The 23,024-nt window shown below is 37.3% G+C and overlaps 1 protein-coding gene across 1 annotated transcript in view; it reads right to left on the bottom strand.

Moving 5' to 3' along the window:
• Window positions 1–3,822: 3,822 nt before the first annotated feature.
• Window positions 3,823–23,024, bottom strand: part of Paxbp1 (PAX3 and PAX7 binding protein 1) — a 32,152-nt gene continuing 12,950 nt past the window's right edge. Inside the window, exons 8-18 of the mRNA XM_048346312.1 lie at window positions 21,950–22,073; window positions 18,837–18,936; window positions 18,637–18,752; window positions 16,853–17,052; window positions 15,572–15,716; window positions 14,894–15,015; window positions 13,731–13,807; window positions 12,754–12,820; window positions 9,377–9,523; window positions 7,492–7,646; window positions 3,823–4,993 (exon numbers count right to left, since the gene is read on the bottom strand). Of these exons, the coding sequence (XP_048202269.1) occupies window positions 4,876–4,993; window positions 7,492–7,646; window positions 9,377–9,523; window positions 12,754–12,820; window positions 13,731–13,807; window positions 14,894–15,015; window positions 15,572–15,716; window positions 16,853–17,052; window positions 18,637–18,752; window positions 18,837–18,936; window positions 21,950–22,073 (1,371 nt within the window). The 3' untranslated portion in view covers window positions 3,823–4,875. The remainder of the gene's footprint in view (window positions 4,994–7,491; window positions 7,647–9,376; window positions 9,524–12,753; window positions 12,821–13,730; window positions 13,808–14,893; window positions 15,016–15,571; window positions 15,717–16,852; window positions 17,053–18,636; window positions 18,753–18,836; window positions 18,937–21,949; window positions 22,074–23,024) is intronic.

The following is a 23,024-nucleotide window of genomic DNA, read 5'->3' as shown; positions in this document are numbered from 1 at the left end:
AAATGGTCTCTTCTCCACCTGCCTGCCTGCCTGGGGCTCCCAGGAGTGCTGCGGAAGGGGGTCCACCGCTGTGCCTACCCCAGGAGAAGGGGGCCGCGGGCCAGGAGCCCAAAGCGGAGCTAGGACGGGCCGGGGTCACTGGATGGCGGATGGTACCCGCCAACCGTGGGGTTTAAACGGCACCCAATCTCTCATCCTCATCCCTCAGCAGATCATGCCTCGATCATGCCTTGCATTTCAGACATACTCGGGTTCCCTGTCAAACCTCAAGATGCCAGCACACCAAAAATCTGTCCATTTCCCTTTACCATGGCTGTTTTTTTAATTTAAAAAACAAACCAACCAAAACACAGCCCTCTTCCTCTTCTTGGTATTATTTTATCAGCAAAAGCAGAATTTAAATTCATTATGTTGCACAACACCATTTCCTCCTCTGGGCTCTGTCATGTGACAACATTTCTCCATTTTAGAGGAGCTGGACCAACCCTGTGTTTAGGATGCTAAATTAGCTAAAATGTTAAGCAGGAAACCAAGTCGAAGTCAAAGAAAACCAAGTCAAAAAGTTGAAACCAAACATTCAGATTTAGTTATAACACCTAGAGATTCTCATCTCATTCTCAGCTGGCTCTTATCTCCCTAGAAAACCTTTTTGTTCTTTGTAGTACTTACCCACAGCAGCCTCAGTACTAAAGTAAAAATTTAAGTCTGCTGGACTCTAGCTGTACACATTTTCCTTCCAGAACTGTTTCATTTGCAGAAAGCATTTTGAGAAGGGGGCAGGGGATGAGAAACCCAAACTGGAGTTAGGTGAGAATGGAATTTTACTTTATGGCAATTCTCAAGTCCAGGGCTTTTACAACACTGGTATGTACACACACACACACACACACACACACACACACACACACACAGTTTCAGGGGGGACCTTAGTGAATTGTGCATCCTATATTTGGAAGATACTTTTTTTTTGTAATATTGATATCAATTGTCAAATGGAGGGATCTGACACTTAAACTTGTTTAATCCCAAACCCAGGAGTTTGTATCAATCATTGTTAAGCTGCACCAGCACCAGAAACCCTTTCTTAGGGTGGGGATTCCCCCAGCACTAAGCTCTTTCAAAACAATGTTCTGCCTATTCCTGGTTCCTTTTGATTTTGTACTAAAGTTAAGGTCAAAACGTCTGTACTGGAAGTGAGGGAAAGGGTGACTGTCCAAAAAGAAATGTACTCTTTACCTGACTTATGTACTGTAACCCCTCTTTCTGTACATGACACACACACATGTTTATTTTAAAGTAGTTTTACTAAGCCATTAAGAAAAATTAAATTGAAACCTCTTTGTACAACTACAAGAAAACTGGAGTAGCAGGACTCATTCCCAAAGATGCCCATATTTGTCACTAAATAATACATGTGCAGGGTTTGAAATATATACTTCGATATTTTTTTCCTGTCCGAATTTTCTACATATTCAAAGTTACAGCATTTAAATACAGCCACACAAACTTTGAAGTGTCCTTAGGGTGGACTGACAAACTGCAGGTTAAGTGGCAGGTAGACTTCCTAGTGAGAACTTAAAAGACCTGCAGAGAAGCCTCTTGACTTTCAAAGTGGGCAACTGAAGAGGCTGGTGATAATCTTAAAACACACACACACACACACACACACACACACACACACACACACACACACACACACTTTCCCCCAAAATATCCATATCCTAATGCTGGAAGCCTGTGAATGGCAATTTAGGTAGAAAAAAACACTTGGCAGACATGTTGGATTCAAGGTCTTGAGATTATTTTCATAATCCAGGTAGATTCTAAATGGAATTCTGATAGACACAGAGAAAAATTAGGACACACTTGGGGGGGGGGGAAGAGAGAGGTGATGTAAAGACAGATGAAGAGATTGGAGTAATATGACCACAAACCCAGGGCATGAGCAGTCATCAGCAGCTGGAAAAGGTAAGGAGCAATTTGAAGCCAGACACTGGTGGCTCACACCTGGAGTCCTAGCTACTCAAGAGGCTGAGATCTGAGGACTACAATTCAAAGCCAGCCTGAGAAGTAAAGTCTGTGAGACAAACGAAGTAGAGCTGTGGCTCAAAGTGGTAGAGTGCAGAAAACTCATGGACAGCACTCAAGCCAGTTCATGCCTCATAACAGACCAAAAAAAAAAAAAAAGGAACTTTAATCTCAGGCCTTTGGGGGAAGCATGATCTTACTCACACAATTTCCAATTTCCAGAATCCAGTTCTGTTGTACTAAGCCACAAAACCAATTTGCAGTGATTCATTATAGCAAACGGGGATTCCCCTTCTTAAGAAATAATGTCCTTTACCCCGTTGGCCATTATCAAGAAAACAACAGATGCTGGCAGGGATGTGACCAAAAGGGGACCCTACTACACTGTTGGTGGGAGTATAAACTTTTTCAACCACTCTGGAAAACAGTGTGGAGGTTCCTCAAAAGGCTAAATAAACATAGAGCTCCCCTATGACCCAGCATCCCTGCTTTTGAGCATTTACCCAAAGGATTACAAGATCACACTACAGCTACCAGCACAACTGTGTTTATTGCAGCACAATTCACCATTGCTAAAATATGGAACCAAACCAAATGCACCTTAGTAGATGAATGGATCAAGAAAATATGGTACATGTACACAATGGAATTCTATGCATCCATTAGAAGGAATGACTTAGCCCCATTCATGAGGAAATGGAAAGACTTGGAAAAAAATCATACTAAGTGAGCCAGACCCAAAGAAACATAAACTATGGTTTCACTCACTGGAAACAATTAGTACTTGTCTAGGATAGTCCTATCAGAGGAGCACAATAGCTCAATAGCAATTTATATATGATCACATAAGATGATCCTAAGTGAAATGAACTACAAGATTTGGAAATAAGTGGTTTATCTTTGATGTTATTTCCAATGTACCCTATGAAAGTATGCCTTTTTCTTTTGTCTTTCTTCCCCACGCTTTTTACCTGTTGTCACTGTAACTGATTTGGTACACTGAGTATTGTATATATATTTAACAGAACTAGGGAAGGGGAATATCAGAATGGAGAGAAGAAGGATAAAAGGTGAACCAATGCAACAGCAACACTTACAAGACAATATGCTGTAAACCAACTGTACATCCAGGGGAGGGTGGGGAGGGAGCCAGGGAGGGGGAGGGTAGGAGAAAAACAAAGGGGGAGGTAAAAAGTTTGATAAAAAAATGTACTCACTGCCTTATGTATGTAACTGTAACCCCTCTGTATATTACTTTGACAATAAAATAAACTTTAAAAAATGTCCTTTAGCCAGTTTAGGAATGAAAATTGCCTGAGATATGAAGACCGCTTCTTTCATGCATAGTCTTTTATCCTAAATTGATCTTGCATCAAAATTCCTACTGCAGTGTTCAAACCAATCCTAAAATCCAAGAAGTTAAATGGATTTCATAGATTAAAAATCTGAGCTTACTTCCTGGAAGAGTTCTTAAAGCACACATAAGAAGAGACTGTTCTATTTGGTTTGGAAACAGATCATTTAAGGCCCAATATATACGCCTGTTTGTTTTATTCCACTCAAGATGATCAAGTGTTCTGACTTTAATTCCAAAATCTGAAATTCATCCAGAATGAAGGGTACAGATTAAGCAATGTTTTTAAGAAAAAGATAAAACTGACAATAGTGTATGGCATTGTTTTAAATATTATTTGCCTTAGTCAAGGGTACACATAAAATAGCTAATGGTTCCTCACTATACTAGGGTTATATGAAATGCTCTAAAATTAGTCACCAGCAAAATACAACAGAGAATATATTTAAAAATTAATTTAATGCTTGGCTAAAGCTTAATTACATTATCAAACAATAGTCCTTAATTTCCAAAAAGTTCCTCTTTTGAAAATCACAGAATCAGAAAGCATAAACTTTAAAACAAGTTCTCTGAATATTTACAACGTGGTATAAACATTATAGAAGACCATGGACATTAAATTGCCTGTGTGTGGCTAATCAGCAAGGCGTATTCTTTATTGCATATATAACTCACATATGTGGGATTGAAATTATAATAAGACCACTAAGCTTCAAATAAATGTATCTGTAATCTTGGCAGGGAGTAAAAAAATAAAAATGTACGAGATAGGACAGTGAGTTTAAACCATGCAGTTAAGATTGTGGGCTTATAAAAATTCTATGTTCCACCTGAAACTATATTGCATATATTATTTTGAGTTCACATTAAACCCACAATTGCCTACAGTGCTGACTCAATGAAGAAAGGTCAACATTCACTCAGTAACTAACTAAACTCTCCATAACTAAACTCTCAATTTAAGGCAGCACAGCTAGAGTGACAGCAACGCTAACTAACCAAGGAAGATGAACATTTATTTAGTCACTTGCCAGCCCTTTTGTTGTAACAATGTAGTAATTTCTCTAAGACAATTTGCTACTGGATCATTTTCTGCTGTTAAAGGCTTCCTTTGTAGAAAAACACCACACATATCCAGTGTGAAGGTCCATGGTGGTATAAATATATATATATATGCATAATTACACAATTTACACTGCACACATCATTTATAGAGGACAGTTAAATGAGAGGATAAATTTGAATGACCATACAAAATACTTCTGTAAACAAAATATGACAGGCAGTAAAGAAAACATTCATAGACTCCTAGAAATAATCTGAATTCCTTTCATTCTGAAGAAATTGCATTTAAGGACACAGTATTGAATATAATGGATTTTTGTATTAAAATGAGAATTAGTATTTTACAATTTAAGAAACTTTACATATTTACAAAATTTATACACTGGGAATGATATTTAAAAGCAAATAAGCTTTCCAGTCTCACAGATCTATTTTCCTTCAACCAATGACTTAAATTCTTTTACATTGTGATCACTTGCAACAGAAGTAGCATGATCCAAAGCATGAACACTGGCAAGAAGTTTTACTATCTGTTTTATGTTTTCCCTAAAAGAAAAAGAAAAATGTAGTATCTCATTAATACAGTAGAAAGAAAATTTGTTCTTGACTCTATAGCCATTCTAGATTCTTCAAATCCATTTTTCTAATTACACATTTTTAGGTATGGGCAATTAAGACATAAGTGTATGCATGTGTGTATATATATAGATACAAGTTACAGAATGTTTTAAAAAACTGACATTTATCCACATAAAACATGTAAATGTTTTAGGTGACTGGCCCAGAGACATGAAACTGTTTTTTAAAACAGAAACAGAACTTCATAGCAATGACCTTCCATCAATATCTGCTAAGAAAAGAAAACAATCACCCTTAAACTCAATCACAGACCTGTCTCCCTTTCATTCCCTACTCAAGATCCAGCTCTTGTGGAGTACAGCTGGAACATTAAGTATGTCTATGTGCCTTCACCACAAGTGCACCCAGATCCTGCATAATTTCCACTCCTAAGACATTCAGAAAACAAAACAGAATCTGGCTTTCCTTATCACCCTAGCTAGAAATTACCCCGCCTAATGATAAGACCCTCAAAGTCTGGCAGCATCAGAATTACCTAAAGGGTTTAAACACAGATCACCTAGCACATGGCAGTTATGGTTCACTCAGTGGAGTGTAAGAGGCTATTTTGAACAAGCTCCCAGATGGTACTGATGCTGCTGATTAAGGAAGCCGCTTGAAGGTCTCTGGTTTAAGGTTGAACCACTTTTCTCATCACTCTATTAAATCTTAGTAATAAATATCCTTTAGGGAGAGTTTATAATCTATAAAACTTTGCAACTCACAGGGAACCTACTTTCTGTGTAACATACTGCAGGAGTTTAGTGATTAAAGCTCTTTCTATAGTGAAGCAAATACTATTTGTTGAAAGTTAGTTATCAAACAAACACTGCTAAGTGTATGTATATCAAAGTTTAAAAAGTGATAGGGAAAAAAAGCACACATTGAGAAAAAATATTAATGCAACAAATAACCAAACTACACAAAGTAAAAATATAAACCAACATTATCTGTCTCAGAATTTATCATTACTACTTACTTATCTAGTGACATTACTATTCATCTGTCCTGTTTTAATTTTGTCAGGAAAGACAAGTTTTCTTGCTACAGATCACGATTCTTATTTTAAGAAGTTTACGTCATAAGTTTTCTCATTCTAATGTGATCAGAGCAAAACAAACTGACATCAGGATATAATATCAAATTTTAACAAGGAAATTCTTTTAAATTGTACCAGTAATTATTAGTTAATAGTTAATTGTAGTGAATCATAATTAATAATTAGTTAATAGTACCAGTAATTTTTGTTTGATATTTATCCCACACTTACACAGGTATTCACATCAATGTCTACAGAAAGGAAAATGATTCACACATGCCTATGTAGCAATTTGGGTAAAAATCAAACATAAAAGCTACTCCCACAAAAAAATCACACTAATGACTTTTGCAAGAAAGCTTAACATGGAGTAGGAAAGCTCTGAAGCTGGGTCTCACTGGGTAGTTAGACCAGGCTTGCCTCAAAATGCAGAGCCACGTGCCTGCACATCCTGACATGTTGGGATACGTGGCCATCTTTTCCAGGGTACACATCTATGTAATGAATCTCAAGGGATCAAAGTTTATGATATTCTAAGACCCTGTGATCTCTCCAATTCTTTACTGAGGAGACACAAAAAACAATAGTTTACTCATTCCAGAGAGCTGGTCCTTGCCGTACATATTCTTCCTTAATCAACATGATTTTAACATTCATTGGAAAGTCATTAAAACTGCCAAAAAGTCTGAGCCCAGTGACTCGAGCCTGAATGCTAGCTACTTGGGAGATGGAAATAGGTGAATCACAGTTTAAGGTCAGCCTGGGCAAAAGTTCACAGTTCAGCACCATACTACATACCTATTTATTTTCCCAGCTACAGTAGAAACCCAAGAACTGGGTGCCTGTGAAGTCACATAGACATTTTATCCTCCATGGCATGGGGAAGCACAAGTTAGAGGATCAGAGTTTTTGAGGTAGGCAAGACCCACCTCAAAAACAACCAATAGAAAACAGGCTGAAGGCATGGCTTAAGTAGTAGAGCCTCTCCCTTGCAATCCCCAGTAATTAGAAAAAGCAACAAAAAGAAAAAAAGACTATTGGGCTGGGGATATGGCCTAGTGGCAATAGTGCTTGCCTCGTATACATGAGGCCCTGGGTTCAATTCCCCAGCACCACATATACAGAAAATGGCCAGAAGTGGCACTGTGGCTCAAGTGGCAGAGTGCTAGCCTTGAGCAAAAAGAAGCCAGGGACAGTGCTCAGGCCCTGAGTCCAAGCCCAGGACTGGCCAAAAAAAAAAAAAAAAAAAAAAAAGACTATTTATAGGCTTATAATACTAAGTGAATATACAATTTAAATATGTCAGCTTAAAACATTTAAATAACACCAAGTTGGGAAACTAAAGAAATTCGATTACTATTCCATTAAGAAGTTAAAAAAAAATTACCTTGCATTTCTTTTTTCCACATCAGAGCATCCAATGCTATTCCTGTAAATTGTATCTGCTAAGTGTACAAGGTATCGGCAAAAGTTTTCTAACTGAGAAATAGTTCTTTCTCCTTTCAGATTCATGAACCACTGTTTGGGGAAACAATTTATTACCTGTGTAGAAGAATGGTGTAATAAAATAGTTAAAACATAGTAAAACAAAACATGTCTAAAAGCTGAATCTGGATACTGGATATAATGTACTTAAAAGACTTGTCATTATAGTCATTAATTATTCTGAAGGGTTTTTTTTAACATATGAACATTACATACATAACGTACTTCTACATAAACATGTTCCTACATTAACTGTATCAATATTCCTGAATTTTATCTGAACCAATGGATTAAGCAAATTTTTTTTTAATCAGTCTGGTATTTAAATAAATTAGGAATATAAAATGAATAACCAAGTGCTTGATTTTAGAGTCTTCTAGGGTACCCTGAGCAAAGTGAGTTCTTTATAAGCTTTCGGTACAAACCACGTGCACAAATGTTCCTCCTTCTCCTGAACAACTCAGGGAGTGACATCCATGCAGGTGGGGAATCAAGTTGGCTGTAAGTATGGTTAGGGCATCCATCCCAGAAGTATGGTCCAGGGTACGAGCCTTCTTAGCAAGACAAATAGGGGAGTGTGGCAGTTCCAAAGCTTAAAAAGGTGGTGGCTTATTCCCTCATGGGATAGGTTCACCTGGCATGGGGGATCAAATAGGTAGAGAAGGCTCACCACTACCAGACTCAATGGATCACTGGAACAATGCCTGATTCCAGGGCTGATTCAAAGCATGAATATAATGAAACAGAACATCTCACACCAGAAAGAAGAAACACTCCCTCAAAATGAGTGAACACATCCTAAGTTTACAGAAGTGAACTCTAAGGAAAATCTGAAGCAATTTCTGCCGAAGGGACGGAACTTGAAGCTAACTAAAAAACTATCAGAAAAACCCAAAGTGAAGGACATTTTAAGATCACTGGCCTATCATGTATGGAAGTATCAAGGTTACAAAGGTCAAATGAAGGCTGAAGAACTCTTCTAGGTTAAAAAAAATTAACTAATTAATTAAAATTAAGGACAACACATGATCAGGGTAATTTTTTTTTTTTAGCCAGTAAAGGATGTCCTAATACAGTGAAAAATGTACACTGGGAAGGTTTCCAAAGGATTAAGAAGAAGTAATATATAAGCATTCATTTTCCTGATATTATGGTGATATCCTGATTAGCCTGATACCAATGTTTGTATAAAACATACATGAATGTGTTAGGTGTTATTTTTTTCAAAATGGAAAACTTTGCACTGCTACTTACAAACTTGTTAATTTTATGTTTGTTTCAAAATCTTTGGGGGGGAAAAGGTATGGCTCAAATGCTAGAGTACCTGGCTAGCAAATGTGAAATGTTGAATTCCAACTCCAGTACCACCCCCCAAAAAAGTGGTGTATTTTTCGAGTCCAACGCCTAACCATTCAGCCACCGTGACTTCAATGGTGTATTTTTATCAAACTGTGGAACTTACATAAGCAGAAAACAAGGTATTATTTAAATGGAAGTTACTCAGCATTGCTCAAAATTATGTGTATTCAATGTAGTTTTGCTAATACCTACAAGAATACATAAAATGATATGTGTATGTAATCTCATTTCTAGACTGTCATGTAACAAACAATGTTGGGAGGGGGGTTGGAACTACGTAGAGGGTAAACACATGGTCATACATACCTCATACCCATAGCCAAGAGCTAAAGGGAGCTTATACAAGTCTCATTCCCCTCTACAAACTAGGAAACAATACATTTTAATCCAGGTGCGTTAAACACTAAAACACAGGTCATTTAACTCACATTTTGGGCTTTTTTGATGCTGTCATCTCCATATTCTGAATTCTGAAAGGCCATAAGGATGTATCTATTTAATAAACCATCTATTGATAACTCTTGTAGCGTTTTATTTGAAAAAATGCCATACCACTGAAGAAAATTTCCCAATAGCTAGGAAGAAAATAAAAAGAGAAACAATGTTAAACAGTCAAATGAAGTACAAAGTGCATTTAGCTAGTAAAATACCACATACAGTAGATGCTTTGCCAAATTACTAGCAAGAATTTTTAGAGTGTCCAAATAGTTCCTAAAATAAGACCTGAATTTTAAATTTTAATTAGCTAAGATTTAAGCAGCCACACATAGCTGGCCACTGTATTGTTCAGGGCAGATAGGAAACATTGTCCCTCTGTGCAGAAAGTACTACTTGGACATTGCTGATTCTTTGCTGATGCTGATTTTTAAGTTTAAAATTATACCCAAGATAATCCAATGTCCTTACACACACACACACACACACACACACACACACACACACACACGATTCTTTTCTAACTGTAACACTGCATCACTAACAGATCTTACAAGCTGGAGCTCAGTTATATTCCCAGGATAGTTTGAGCTACTCAAATTCAATACATTAATTCAATATATACACTCAGATAAAATGGAGGTAACATCTCATCTCACCACAAAAATTTCTAGTTCCCCACTTACTTCTCAACCCAATAAAATGAGAACCACTGATGTTCAACTATCTTCTTAGCCCAGAAACCTGTTGGTAATTCTTGGCCTCTCCCTCAAGTTATTTGTGCCTCTCTAGTTCCCACAGTCACTCAAACTAATCTATAGCACTGCTCCCTCTTCATGAATCTTGAAGCTATTCCAGTGTTTATGAGTTCTGGAACAACCTTTCTCAAGTAGGGTTCCCTGACAGAAAATGATTTGCATGACTTCCTTCAATTTTTCTAAGAAGTTAAAGTAACCCAAGAATATTTAGCACCATCCCTGGTTTATAAGAAGTGGATCCATTATACATAGTGGAGGCCTTGGGATATTTTGTATTCTCTAATAGAACCCCATTGAGAGGAGACCTACTGGCCTGAGCTGGTTCCCATCTCTATGACTATACACTGAGTCTGGGCTGGTTATTCTGTGCCTCACTATCTTGTCCGCTGTGGGAGAGCAATACAGACACCTAAAGATTCAAAGAGATAATATATTCAAAGGTTGTGGCAGAGTGCTTGATACACAGAAAATAAGCAAGAAATACTAGGCAAAATAATCCTAAAAATACTAAGGCTGGAGGGATGGTTCAAGTGGTACAGTGCTTCTGATTTGACCCATCAGTTACAAGAAAAAAAAGGCTCTGATTTGACCCATCAGTTACAAGAAAAAAAAAAAAAAAAACCCAAACAATGATAACTGCAGAGCTCAATTTTGACCAGGTACAGTAACTCACACTGTAATAATCCTAGACACTCAGGAGGCAGTGACAGAACACTTGCCTTTGCACATATGAGGGCCTTAAGCTAAAAAAAAAATCAGTCCTTCCAAAACACAAGATAATAAAAGTGGCAATTATATTCCTCTCATGCTAAAATCCTCACACAACCCTCACATATATAGCCAATTTTCAATGAGAAGTATATAAAAACAATTCAATAAAGGACAGTCTTTGCCACAAATGGTGCTGTAACAAAGGAATTTTAAAACAGGCCTCATGCCTACAGTAAAAATCAAAACATCACAGAACTGAATGTGAAATTAAAATCTTAGGGAATACTGATTTTTTAGGTACAGCATCTCAAGTATAACTCTTAACAGCATAAGGCAATACAGTGGACATTATAAAAATTAAGAGTTTTCTATACGTGGAATGCTTCTTACAAGAAGAAACATTGCAAACAAAAAAAAAGTAAACAGCCACTGGCAATCATTTATCTGACAAAGGACTTTTTCCTAAAACAATGAAATTTAATACATGAGCAAAGAATCTGAGAAGACAATTAGACGAAGAATATAGACAGATGGCAAAGAAGCACAAGAAAACAGGCTCTGCATGACTGGCAAAAACCCGTATAGGAAGAGAAAGTAAGGAGACAATGTTCACACGTTAGGAGAGAAGACAGAATGGCCCAGCTTCAGAAAGCCTAGAAAACAGCGCTGTCTACTGCTGTTACTCAAGCGAAATGAAAACCTATCAACTCAGAAAACCTTTATAGCAGCTTTATTCATAATTATCCCAAATTGGAAGCAATCCCAATTTCCTTCAATTGGGGAACAGAAAGCAAATAACACAACTTAAAAAAAGAAAAACAAAAAAACCACAACTCAGGTATATCCATCCACCTTATGATAGACTATAAAGTGTGAATTATACTATGAATTACTGATAAGGCTCAAATAAATGAATCTCAAATGTATTATGATAGGGAAAAAAAGCCAGACTCAAAATGGTCCTACTGTACAATTACACTGGTAAGACATTCTTGCAAAGAAAACCAGAAGACATAACCAGATTGGGAGGTGGCTAGCAATCAGATGTAGGCTTGACTACAAAAGAAAATGCTGAGGACAAAGGAAGTGTAACATGTCTTTCATTTTGGAAGCAACAACATGATTATATTCCTTGACATAACTGCAGAACAAGCAAAAGGAGAGAAAGTATGTTGTATACAAGGAAGAGAGGGAAGAAAAGAGGAAGAAAGAAAGGGAATGAGGGAGAGACGTAAGAAGAGAGAGAAATGGGAGGAGAGGAGGGTGGAGAAAAAGGAAGAAAAATCAGTCTGGTAGCTTCCTGAAACTTTTAGGATAAAGATCAACCTATCCCATAGCTAATGAACCTCTCTAACTCTACCATCTACCATCTACCTCTCTTAACTCTAACCATCCTATTCTCACACACACACCCGCACCCCTAGTGTCCCTAGGGCAGCCTGCTCTCCTTCACCTCAGAGCCAAATTCTATTTAATTCCTCAGAGTAGCAAAGGATCTCCTGAAACTAAGCAAGTAGAAATCTTGGAGTTGTTTGTAGCAGCCATTACAACCTCAATCCCCCTTTACAGATCGGCACACCCGCAATTACCTGTTTGTTATCTATTGTGTTGGACTCTAAACTCCATGAAAGCTGTAATTGTACCTCCCTCAGTGATGTATCCTTAACACTTGGCAGAAGTTCTGGTACTCCATGAGCTAGTAAGTTATAGGCTATTTAGGCAGTTTATTGGGTAGCTTGAACCTTAATTAGTGAAACTAGAATTCATTTTGTATTGTGGAAATCAAACTCCAGTGAACTTTTGAAATGAAATTAATTTATAATATAGAACTCTGTACATATAGAGTTAATAAACATCCTTTCCAAACAAAAGCTAAAGTCTTTTAGGCTATTGATACATACCTTAACTGAAGACCAAAACTGTCGTTGAAAAAACAAGTAAGGCCCAGAATTTTTATTTTCTAAAACACTAAGTGAAAAAAAGAGAAACATGTCATGACCAAATAATTTATATGAAAGTGTCATACAATTTTTATAAACAAAATTTCTACAAGTAAAATGGGTAAATAAAAGAACAAAGTAAGGGCCAAGTTTAGTGAATCACACCTGTAAATTCTAGCTAGTCTAGAGGAAAAGATTGGGAAGCTTAAGATTTGAGGCCAGCCTTAAAAGTTCATGAGAGGGGCTGGGGATATGGCCTAGTGGCAAGAGAGCTTGCCTCGTATACATGAAGGCCTGGGTTCGATACCCCAGCACCACATATACAGAAAACGGCCAGAAGTGGCGCTGTGGCTCAAGTGGCAGAGTGCTAGCCTTGAGCAAAAGGAAGCTAGGGACAGTGCTCAGGCCCTGAGTCCAAGGCCCAGGACTGGCCAAAAAAAAAAAAAAAGTTCATGAGAGCCCATTATCAACCAGTAACAGCTGGGCATGGTGGTGGACAATTGTCATCTCAAAAATGAAGGAAGTGAAAACAAGCTCAAAGCCAGCCTGGGCAAGAAAGTCTGTACCATATAGGAAGTGGAGCTGTGGCTCAAGTAGGAAGAGTGCTACCCTTGAGCAAAAAGAAACTCAGAAACAGTACCTAGGCCCTGAATTCAAGCCTCAAGACTGGCACAAAAGAAGTCAACAGAAAGCCAATTTGTAACCCTGACCCTTGGGAGGATGACTGGGTTCAAGGCCAGCCTGGCATAAGATGTGAGATCTCAAAAACATAAACAAAACACAAAATAATGCAGAACAAAGAACATGAATTGCTTCATTCATTCTTCTCCAGAGGTAGGCTCTGGGATAATGGCTATCTTTGGTTTTCTAGAATTTGACAAGTATTCTCTGAAAGAGAATGAAGAGTATCATGTTTGACATTCTCATAAATTACTTACTTTTTGGGATATAAGGGCATGAATACATCATCATCTAAAGTTCTTCTCATTCTCAATAGAAGTGCCTTTAGGTACACCTAAAGAATTAGAAATAGATCACACATCCCAATAACTTTTAAGCTCTATTAGTGGATTCCGCAACAATTACTAAACAAAAAAAAAAGCCATTTACACATCTTTCAATTCCCTAAATCGACTAATGAAGATTTAGGACCAGACAATAATTTGCTGTTTCTCAAAATAAGGTTAGTGAAAATTCCATATTAAACTGTGAGGAATGTTCACTAAGGGAGAATAGCAATTTTAAGTTTAGAAGTTAGTTATAAGGTGATATTAATCAAGATGGCATTATATTCATAATCTGATTTGAACTGAAACCCCTTTGTACAACTATGATAAAAAGCATAATAAAAAAGTTGGGGGGCTGGGAATATGGCCTAGTGGCAAGAGTGCTCGCCTCATATACATGAAGCCCTGGGTTCAATTCCTCAGCACCATATATATAGAAAATGGCCAGAAGCGGCACTGTGGCTCAAGAGGTAGAGTGCTAGCCTTGAGCAAAAAGAAGCCAAGGACAGTGCTCAAGCTCTGGGTTCAAGGCACAGGACTGGCGCAAAAAAAAAAGTTGGTTATATGGCTGGGAGTATGCCTATGCCTAGTGGTAGTGCTTGCCTTGCATACATGAAGCCCTGGGTTCGATTCCTCAGCACCACATATATAGAAAAAGCCAGAAGTGGCGCTGTGGCTCAAGTGGTAGAGTGCTAGCCTCGAGCAAAAAGAAGCCAGGGACAGTGCTCAGGACGAGTCCAAGGCCCAGGACTGGCAAACAAAACTAAAGTTGGTTATAAAAGAATAGTTTGTTTCCATATAATTTAAATGTAAAAACACTATAGTTTTCTTTCTCCCCCAAAATAGTTTTTAAAGGGACACTTGATTAGTGACAGTGTAAGTATGGGTAAAGTGGTGAGAAGAAGCACAAACACAGAAGTTGCTTCTTCCTTTCCATTTGCATGTCCACTTCGGTGTACTTCAGGCTTTAGGGGCCCAGGTTATCTAAGTGTGAGAATCAGATTTCTGGCTGATTTAGAATCTGTTCTCACAACTCTTATTCATGTCTAAAGGAAGAAGAAAAATAATTCCCAAAGAAGGGAATTAAAAATTACCTGGGTATTTTTGTTTTCTGCATTCACTACTGAAGGATAGCCACTTATTAATTTTAGCGTAATTCCAACCATTCTTGAAGTCTGTGTTGTAGAAAATGGGTCCCACATATTTTCAGCTATCACTATTTTTAAAAAAGGATTATGTTGAGATACAGAAATAAACTGCAGTTTACTTATTCTGATGCCAAGTAGTTTCCTAATTATAAATGCAATCTTAATTAACTGTTCCTGCCTTTATACACAAGCTTCAGCCTCCCTTGTCCAATTGTCTGGGAACTAACACAAATACACATGTGGAGATTTCTGTATTCCAAAAGATGTCATCTCAGCACCAAGAATTACTTTTAAATTCACTTTTAAAATTTAAAATCAGGTCTTACACCAACAATTCCTAATTTCTTTGAATAAAATGGAACAGCACTGAAATTTCTCCCTAGATTATAAATATGTCCCCACTTTCCTCCCTCCCAGTGTATTCAGTTGTCTCTGGGCAGTCCTATGGATCAACCACTGCATCTACGCTAGGCCCATCCAAAGGTGGTCTTCAAGTCTCAGGAGAAGAGTTCTCTCCTATTTGGCCAGCTGTGATCACTACCACTTACTAATGTCTCTCATAAAATGGTTCAGATTAAAAACTTTCATAAACAGCCTTGGGAAACAGTTTCTAGATATGTTTACCTGTTAGTTTAGGAAGAATCACCTTCTCCACAATGGTAGGTAGCAGAGCGACGTCTACATCATCTTTTTCTTGCTCTCGTTCTTCACAGCCGTAAAACAGCAAAGATTCAAACCATAACATGTTCTCAAAGTCACGACATTTTGCCTGCAACACAGTAAAAATGTTCCTCAAATACTTAAAATAATGGCTATTTCTGCTTCCAGCCATGTTAAGAGTAATAGAAACCTGATTTGGCTTTGGCTATAAACAAGTAAGAACTAGACCAACTATAGGAGATATCTTTCTCCAGATGAGCACAGAAGAATCAAATAGAGCACAGGGCTGATCCCTGAAAGAAAACACTGATGAGGTGTGTGCCTGGTTCAGGTGAATAGAGCAGGGTAAGGTGAGTACAGCAGTCTTGCCAAGTTGAAGAGACAGAAACGGGAGCTCAAAGAGGCTGAGGCACCTAGAAGCTATTGAACAGAAGAAAGAGCTATCTGAAGAAAAAGGAAAAAGACTTCCAAATGCAACTAAGCTTCTGATGGGCATCTACAGAGACACACTTGCATCGAACTTGCACCAAGTCTAGCAAAGAATACCTAGGCGCTAAATGGCTCCTGGAGCTCACATTTGTTTTGGCTGTTTCCAGAATTCATCCTAAGTAATCTTTCCTTGTAATTTACACATCTGAGCTGGCCATTACCAATCCCTTATGTGGGTAACTTCCAAGCCCTATTGTAAACACCATCACTAGTTCTAGTCAATTCTCCTCTTATCTATATATACCCCCAACGGAGCCTCTTAATTCCACTTCAAGAGACATTTGTCTCTCCCTCTTGACTTCCATTACCACTGGCTTAGGTCAAATTGTCATTCACACCTGCTTTACCTGCACTTCCTTCAGATTCTAAGTTTCCCTAGGATCCAAGGACTAAGTTGCCACTATTTATGTTCATAGCTTAGTATCAGTACATGTAATTTTAGCTTTAAAAAAAAGCTTTTGAGGAAAGGATGAAACTAAAGACTATTCCCAAATACAGTCATTTAAAATTAATTATAGCCTATTCCCTATATCCCTTGAAAAATACTTGAGCTAGAAGGGTTGAAGGAGGATGATGAAAGGGGTGTATGAGTCAAGATGAATTGTACTTGTACACTGATATGCTGAATGGTAATCTCTTTGTAGAACTACTTAGAGATAATAAAAAAAAATTAAGTTATTTAACCCAACATATATATCTATGAGAGTAAACTTGTCTAGACACAAGAATATATTGCTGTAAGTGATAACAACCCACCTCAAGAGGAGTCCAGGTTAGGAGCTGAAGTCTGATGAGGGGATTGAACAATTTTGGCAAACAAAGACCAATGTAAGCATCCTTGTAGGACATATAGTATTTTGAACGCCATGCTTCAAACTGTGATTTAATACAGTCGATTGAATAGAAACTCTCAAGGACATCTTCAAAGATCTTGCTGGACTCTTTTGAAATGCGATCTAAGACAAAATCCCAAAGGAGCCATGGTTAGTACATAGCAGAAAACACTAACAAAGGACTAGTTTACTAATTAGTTTAAGAGATAAACATAAAAAGTTTCAATCTATTATACAAACTCATATTAGGCAATCTTTGTTTTTCAAGGTCCTTTATAGGTGTATCATTTTTTTCAATATATGTAATTTTCAGTTACCAAGGTTTTGTTAGATAATATATGTCCTTCAACACCATGGCTCAAATTTCAGTACACAAATTGCTAGGTAAACAAGAGCTGTGCATTACGATCAGTGACCAATTGTATCATGTCTTTCAAAACAATTATAGTAATTGCTAGTAATTACAATAACAGCCAATCAAGTGCCAACTGACTACATGCCTTAAGTGAAAGATTCTTTTGGAGTAAGAAAGTGATATGATGCCCTAGATATCTTGATAAAAGAAATATTCTCCGTAGAGAGATAAAATTTTGGCAACTTTAAATGCAAGATTAATCCTAATCCTCCTAGTAGTTGGTTATTCACCCTGTGATTATTATGCAATAAGAAACAGCATTCAGAATGAAAAAGAAGAGCAGATGAGGGAAGAGGTAGAAGAGACAGAGCAGTAATAGTAGTAATTAAGTAGTAGTAGTCCTGATAGTAGTAGTTACCTGACTCTAATCAAACCTTCAGAATAAATTGTCTCCAAGTATTAAGAAAAAAAAGTAATTAGACAGGCATGGTGGCTCATGCCTGTAATTTTAGCTTCAGGGGAGATCAGGACAAAAAGTGAGCCCTCCATCGATCGCCATCAGCAGGGCATGGTGGTTTATGTCTGTCATCCCATTTACATGGGAGGCATAAATAAAAGAATCATAGTCCAGGCCAGTCCACACAAAAACTTGAGATCCTATCCCCAATGCCCCAAATCAAAAAGGACTGGGAGCATGATTTAAATAGTAGAGTACCTGCCCAGCAAGCACCAAGCCTGGTTCAAACTCCAGTGCTAACAGGAAAAAAAAGAAGAGAAAAGAAAACTAACAAATGGAAGCACAAGTTAAATCATACCATCAGGAAAAATACAAATCCAGAATGTAAGATACTCTTTTAAAAGTGTACTTGTCTCAAAGTGTATTTAATCAAATACACAAAAGTAACAGAGAGCCAGATGCAGGTAGCTCATGCCTGTAATCCTAGCCACTCAGGAAGCTGAGATCTGAGAATCATAGTTTGAAGCCATCAGAGGCTTCAAGAGACTCTTGTCTAGTTAACCACCTCAAAGCTGGAAGTGGAGCTGTGACTCAAGTGGAAGAGCACCAGCCTTGAGCTACAAAGCTAAGGCACAGTGCCAAGGCCCTGAGTTCAAGCTGAGGCTTCAACAAAACAAAAAAAATTTGGATAATAGGTGTGAGTATATAATACATGTAAAAGTAGTCACTTATTCTATTAAAAGCTGAAACCAAATACAGAAGAGCATAAACCTTGGGTAGAACCCAAGTTTGGAAAGTTCTAAGCGTTTCATGATATGAAACAAAACTTAAAAACAACAAAAACAGCCAAGCAGAAACCAAACTGATGAGTGCTATTCCCAAATAAAGACCTAACCTTTCTCCAGATTGAAATTAGTAATATCGGTTGATGTTTCTTCATCATCACTGGAAAGGCCTTCAAGGTGATCTGCCATCTTCCCGGTTTGCTCTCTGGCTTGTCTCCGACGAGTTCTTGAGAACAAACCCCAATTCTCAAATTAGATAATAAAAGTCACCGTTCCATTCCCTAATGAAGCCACAAAATCAGTTTAGTACCTCCTGGCCTCCCGCTCTGCAATCCGACGTTTTGCATGCTCTTGATACAGTGCCCGATCCCGTCCAAAGGAATCAAGATTTGGTGCCATCAGAGCTTTATCTGTAAAATAACAACAGTTAAAATTAAAAACCCTCCTTCAACAACCCTGAGGAAAGAGTTTGCACAGAACAAGCCATTATGATAGAATGCTTGCTAATCTCAGCAGCATGATTCTGCACTAAGTGGCAAATTGGACAGGTTTTTAGTTTAGATAAAATCTTAGCATTATTCTAGACTCCCATGGAAATAAGTAGAAAAAAAATTATTTAGGAGTCCAACAACCCTACAAAAATGCAACTAACTAGGCTACTTATAATGTCTAAAATAAAAAACTAGCTTATGCTCTCATGACCAAATTAAAATTCTAAATTACCTGTGTAAAAGGAAAATAGATTACATTTTTTAAGAAAGAACTTAAGACATCACATATAGAGTAACATGAAATGACAACAAAGAAACAGGAAGAAAGGCTAAGAATAAAATTTTGTTCTGCTTTGTAAGAATTTATATGTTATCAACTATTCTTAGAACTAACTTGGCAACATTACACTGAGAATCTTGAGTAGTGCTAACTTACACTCTTATACCCTACTCTTTCGCAGAACAATAATCTGGTCTTTATTTCCTCCTGGTTCCCATCTCGTTTACCTATTCTTTTTGAACAGTAGGGGAATTTTCTAGCTTAGTTTTTCAACCATCCTATTTAAACTTGTATTTCAATTACCTTCTTTTCAGTTTCTAAAAGGTAGTCATGTTTTACTATTATAGCCCTCTTTTATAGCATCCTTATACTTGTGTTCAGTATGAAGATACTACTATCATCTCCCTGAGGCTGTCATTTGGCTTTACTTTTCTTACATTGTCTGTTTTCTCAGTATGTTTTGTCTCATTGCTGATGCCAGTCATCTAGTAATGGTTAACTTCCTGTTCATATACAAAAACAAAAATGGAAGCCCTGTATACATAGGAAGGAGTTGTCCAAAAGAAACAGCATTTCTTCTAGGGAGGTAGTTTGAGTGGTAGAGTGCCTGCCTAGAAGCAAGAGGCCCTAAGGTCAAACCACAGTACAATTTCCCCCACCCACAAAAAAAAATTATCTCCATCAGAACACCTAGTAAAGTCCTAATGCTTTTATTGGGATCCCAAACAGGTTAGGGCCTTGCGATCTTTAATGGGGACCAGATATTCTTTGCCAGAAAATAACCCAAGGAATAGGAGATAGCAAAATGAAAGACATCCACTTAAGGTTCATACATATTTTTCCAGCCTACCAGATTTGTCACCATAACCAGCAAGAGGTAAAACAAAACCAAAAATCAGCTCTCCATTTCACTGATTCCTAGCTATTCTAGACCTTAACTAATTTTAAAAGGTGACTTTTTAAACTCTCATTTCAGAATAGCTCATATTAGGAAGAATGTTCCACAGTTTACTAGCTAAGAGAGACAATGTATCAATGTCAAGGAACATTGTCCCTCATTTCTGTAAGATGTATTAAGTGCTTATAAATCAACTGCTAAGTATTCTTTCATTTTGAAAGAGTGATTAGTGAATTGATTCTTCAATTTCCAATGTGCTTGTTGTCCTCAAATCTGTGGTAAATAGTGTGCATTTGCCCTAGGACAGTATTTTTCACTTTTCTATAATCTTTCCATTTTTTTTTTCCAAATTTCAGTCTAATTAACATGCATCATTTAACTCTTACTTCAAGTTCCATATAACTAAATAGCTCCACATTATGAAAAACAGATGATAGATAAGAGAAGTTGCTTAATGAGCTCACACAAACCATTTAACTTAAAAGGAAATTATATCCCTTCTTATATAGTGGTTACCTGTAATCTGCCCCAGAAATCTGGTTCTGTCTGGATCAAAAGTGATCTGGGAGGGATGCATTAGTCATTTAGGCGTCCAATGTCAGTAATTTGATTTAAACTTGTATAGTGAAAACAGGTCAAGACCATTTACACGGCTCAGCACTGCTGAGGCAGACTCAGCAATGCAGGCCATATGATGGCCTCTTTCTGCCTCCCCAAAACCCATCAGACACATGGGAGGATGCTTTGTCAGCCACCCAGAGTCTGACTGAAGGGCATCTTGTATGGCAAAGCAGCGTACTAAGTAACGTTAGATTCTTTTGGGCTTGCAACATGTGGCACGGTGGTTTAACATGCAGATTCCTGGACATGGAAGACCAAGTAAGTATCTCTAAGGACAGTACCAGAAAATCTGCATTTTAAATTAGTATATCTCATTTGAGACTGCTAACCCAGGAACAAAGAGATGACAAAAGAAGACACAAGGAACCCACATTAGGAAAATCCCCAGGAGAGCCCAAGAATAGGGAAGGCCATAGGAAAAACTACACTAAATGGTTTATAAAAGCAACTACTTAAAGACACTCAGCTAAACTAACTTCAAGAGTTATTTTTATAATATGTCATAGAGAAGAGAATATAAATTTAATTTCTACAGTTTTACAAAAAACTGCAAGAGCTGTAGGCATTCACTGACTTTAAAAAATGCAAATACAAATAAGAATGTTTAAAGAAAAAAAAGACTTTGGCTCTGGGGGTTATCCCAAGGGAAGGGTTAGTAAACTCCTATAATCTGAGGTTGTTACTGGCTATATAATACTTCTTTTATCACCCTCTCCATAAATCTTTCCAATCTCTAAACTCAAAATCTTTTATTGTGGTCGAAAGCTGCACTTGTACCTAGGCTATGAACATGATGAAATGGTAGGGGAAAAAAAAAATCAGCTAGGGCCAAACAGACAGTAGTTTTAAGATGAAACACTGATAAGGTATTCTATGCTGTAAAAAGAATGGAAAATATGTGCAAAGGAGAATAAGACTGTGAGGACTATTAGTGCATGTTTTTAGCTCCTCTGCGAAGCCACATTTTCTTATCACAATTCAAATACATGCTGTTAGATCTACCTGACATAACAAGAAAAATTGTTTCTTTAAAAAAAAAAAAAGAGTGCCCTGAGATCTCTAATATTCAATTAGACTGCACTAAGTAAACAAGGTTGTTTAATGAATAATAAAAACCTTCAAGATGGACTGACTTGAATGGCTTGAAAACTCCGAAGATTCATCTTTAATATCATCTTGTCGTCTTTGGACAAGGCGGGAAGCTCGCTGTTTGTACAGCTGATGTATTGCTGATTCAAGTTCATTAATCAGTGGCACCTGTGAAAATACAACACACTCCGTAACACCAAACTCCTTAGGTGCTTACTTATTTGAGGGTTCCATATTATTTCCGGATTTCTGAAAAAGCCCCCTCTCTATGGGCAAAATAATCATGAATTCCTAACAGGACAGGAGAGCAGTTCAGTTCTGCAATGGATAGGAAGCCATCACTTCTTCTTCAAATCCACACACAGAGCTACTATGTCTACTGCCTAGTTGTTGGAGCAAAAGTTGGGTTAAGAAATTTAATACTTAGTACTGAGACAGCAAGTAAAGAAATGCCGAAAATTTTAGTGCTTTATCTTTAGAGAACATTTAAGAAACTTGGAAATCTTTCAAATGTGTATTTTAAATTTTCCAGTAGCATGATCTCTAAAAACCATTACCACTATTCAATACCAAGCAACCAACCAACCCACAACAGCTCTATGCATAGGTAAGAACAAGAGTCTGCTACCTGCCCAGCTTTGGACATATAAATTGATCTGTCATTCAGATGTACCATGTTAATAACAATCTATAATCTACAAAACTGTAGCAATCTACCATACAATTCTGCACCTTTAATTATGTATTTTCTATGTAAATCAACTAATGAATAGGGCTAAAAAATTTCTAGCTACCACTACCCTATCAAATATTTAAATTTTCTCATATTGTAAATTTCTTACTGCAAAGTAAAAACATACTTGATTCATACAGAATATCAGTTCAGAGAACAAGATCTAGTTGTTTTTAAAAAACAGAAAGCTTAATTTATAAAGACCTTATATTAAAACCAAATGCTATGAAACTTTCACAAACACTAACAACCACTAAACATACCTGAGGAAACCAGAAATTCTAGTTTCCCGATGGTTAGTGCAAAGGAAAACACATTATTTAGAGTTTGGGAACACTGGCACCAAGTGTTATAGCAGCTTCCTGAACTGAACAGAGACTGCAAAC

Source organism: Perognathus longimembris, chromosome 5 (assembly GCF_023159225.1).
Source record: "Perognathus longimembris pacificus isolate PPM17 chromosome 5, ASM2315922v1, whole genome shotgun sequence".
NCBI lineage: Eukaryota > Metazoa > Chordata > Mammalia > Rodentia > Heteromyidae > Perognathus > Perognathus longimembris.
Note: the sequence above shows the minus strand (reverse complement) of the source record. Positions and strands in the feature narration are given on the sequence as shown.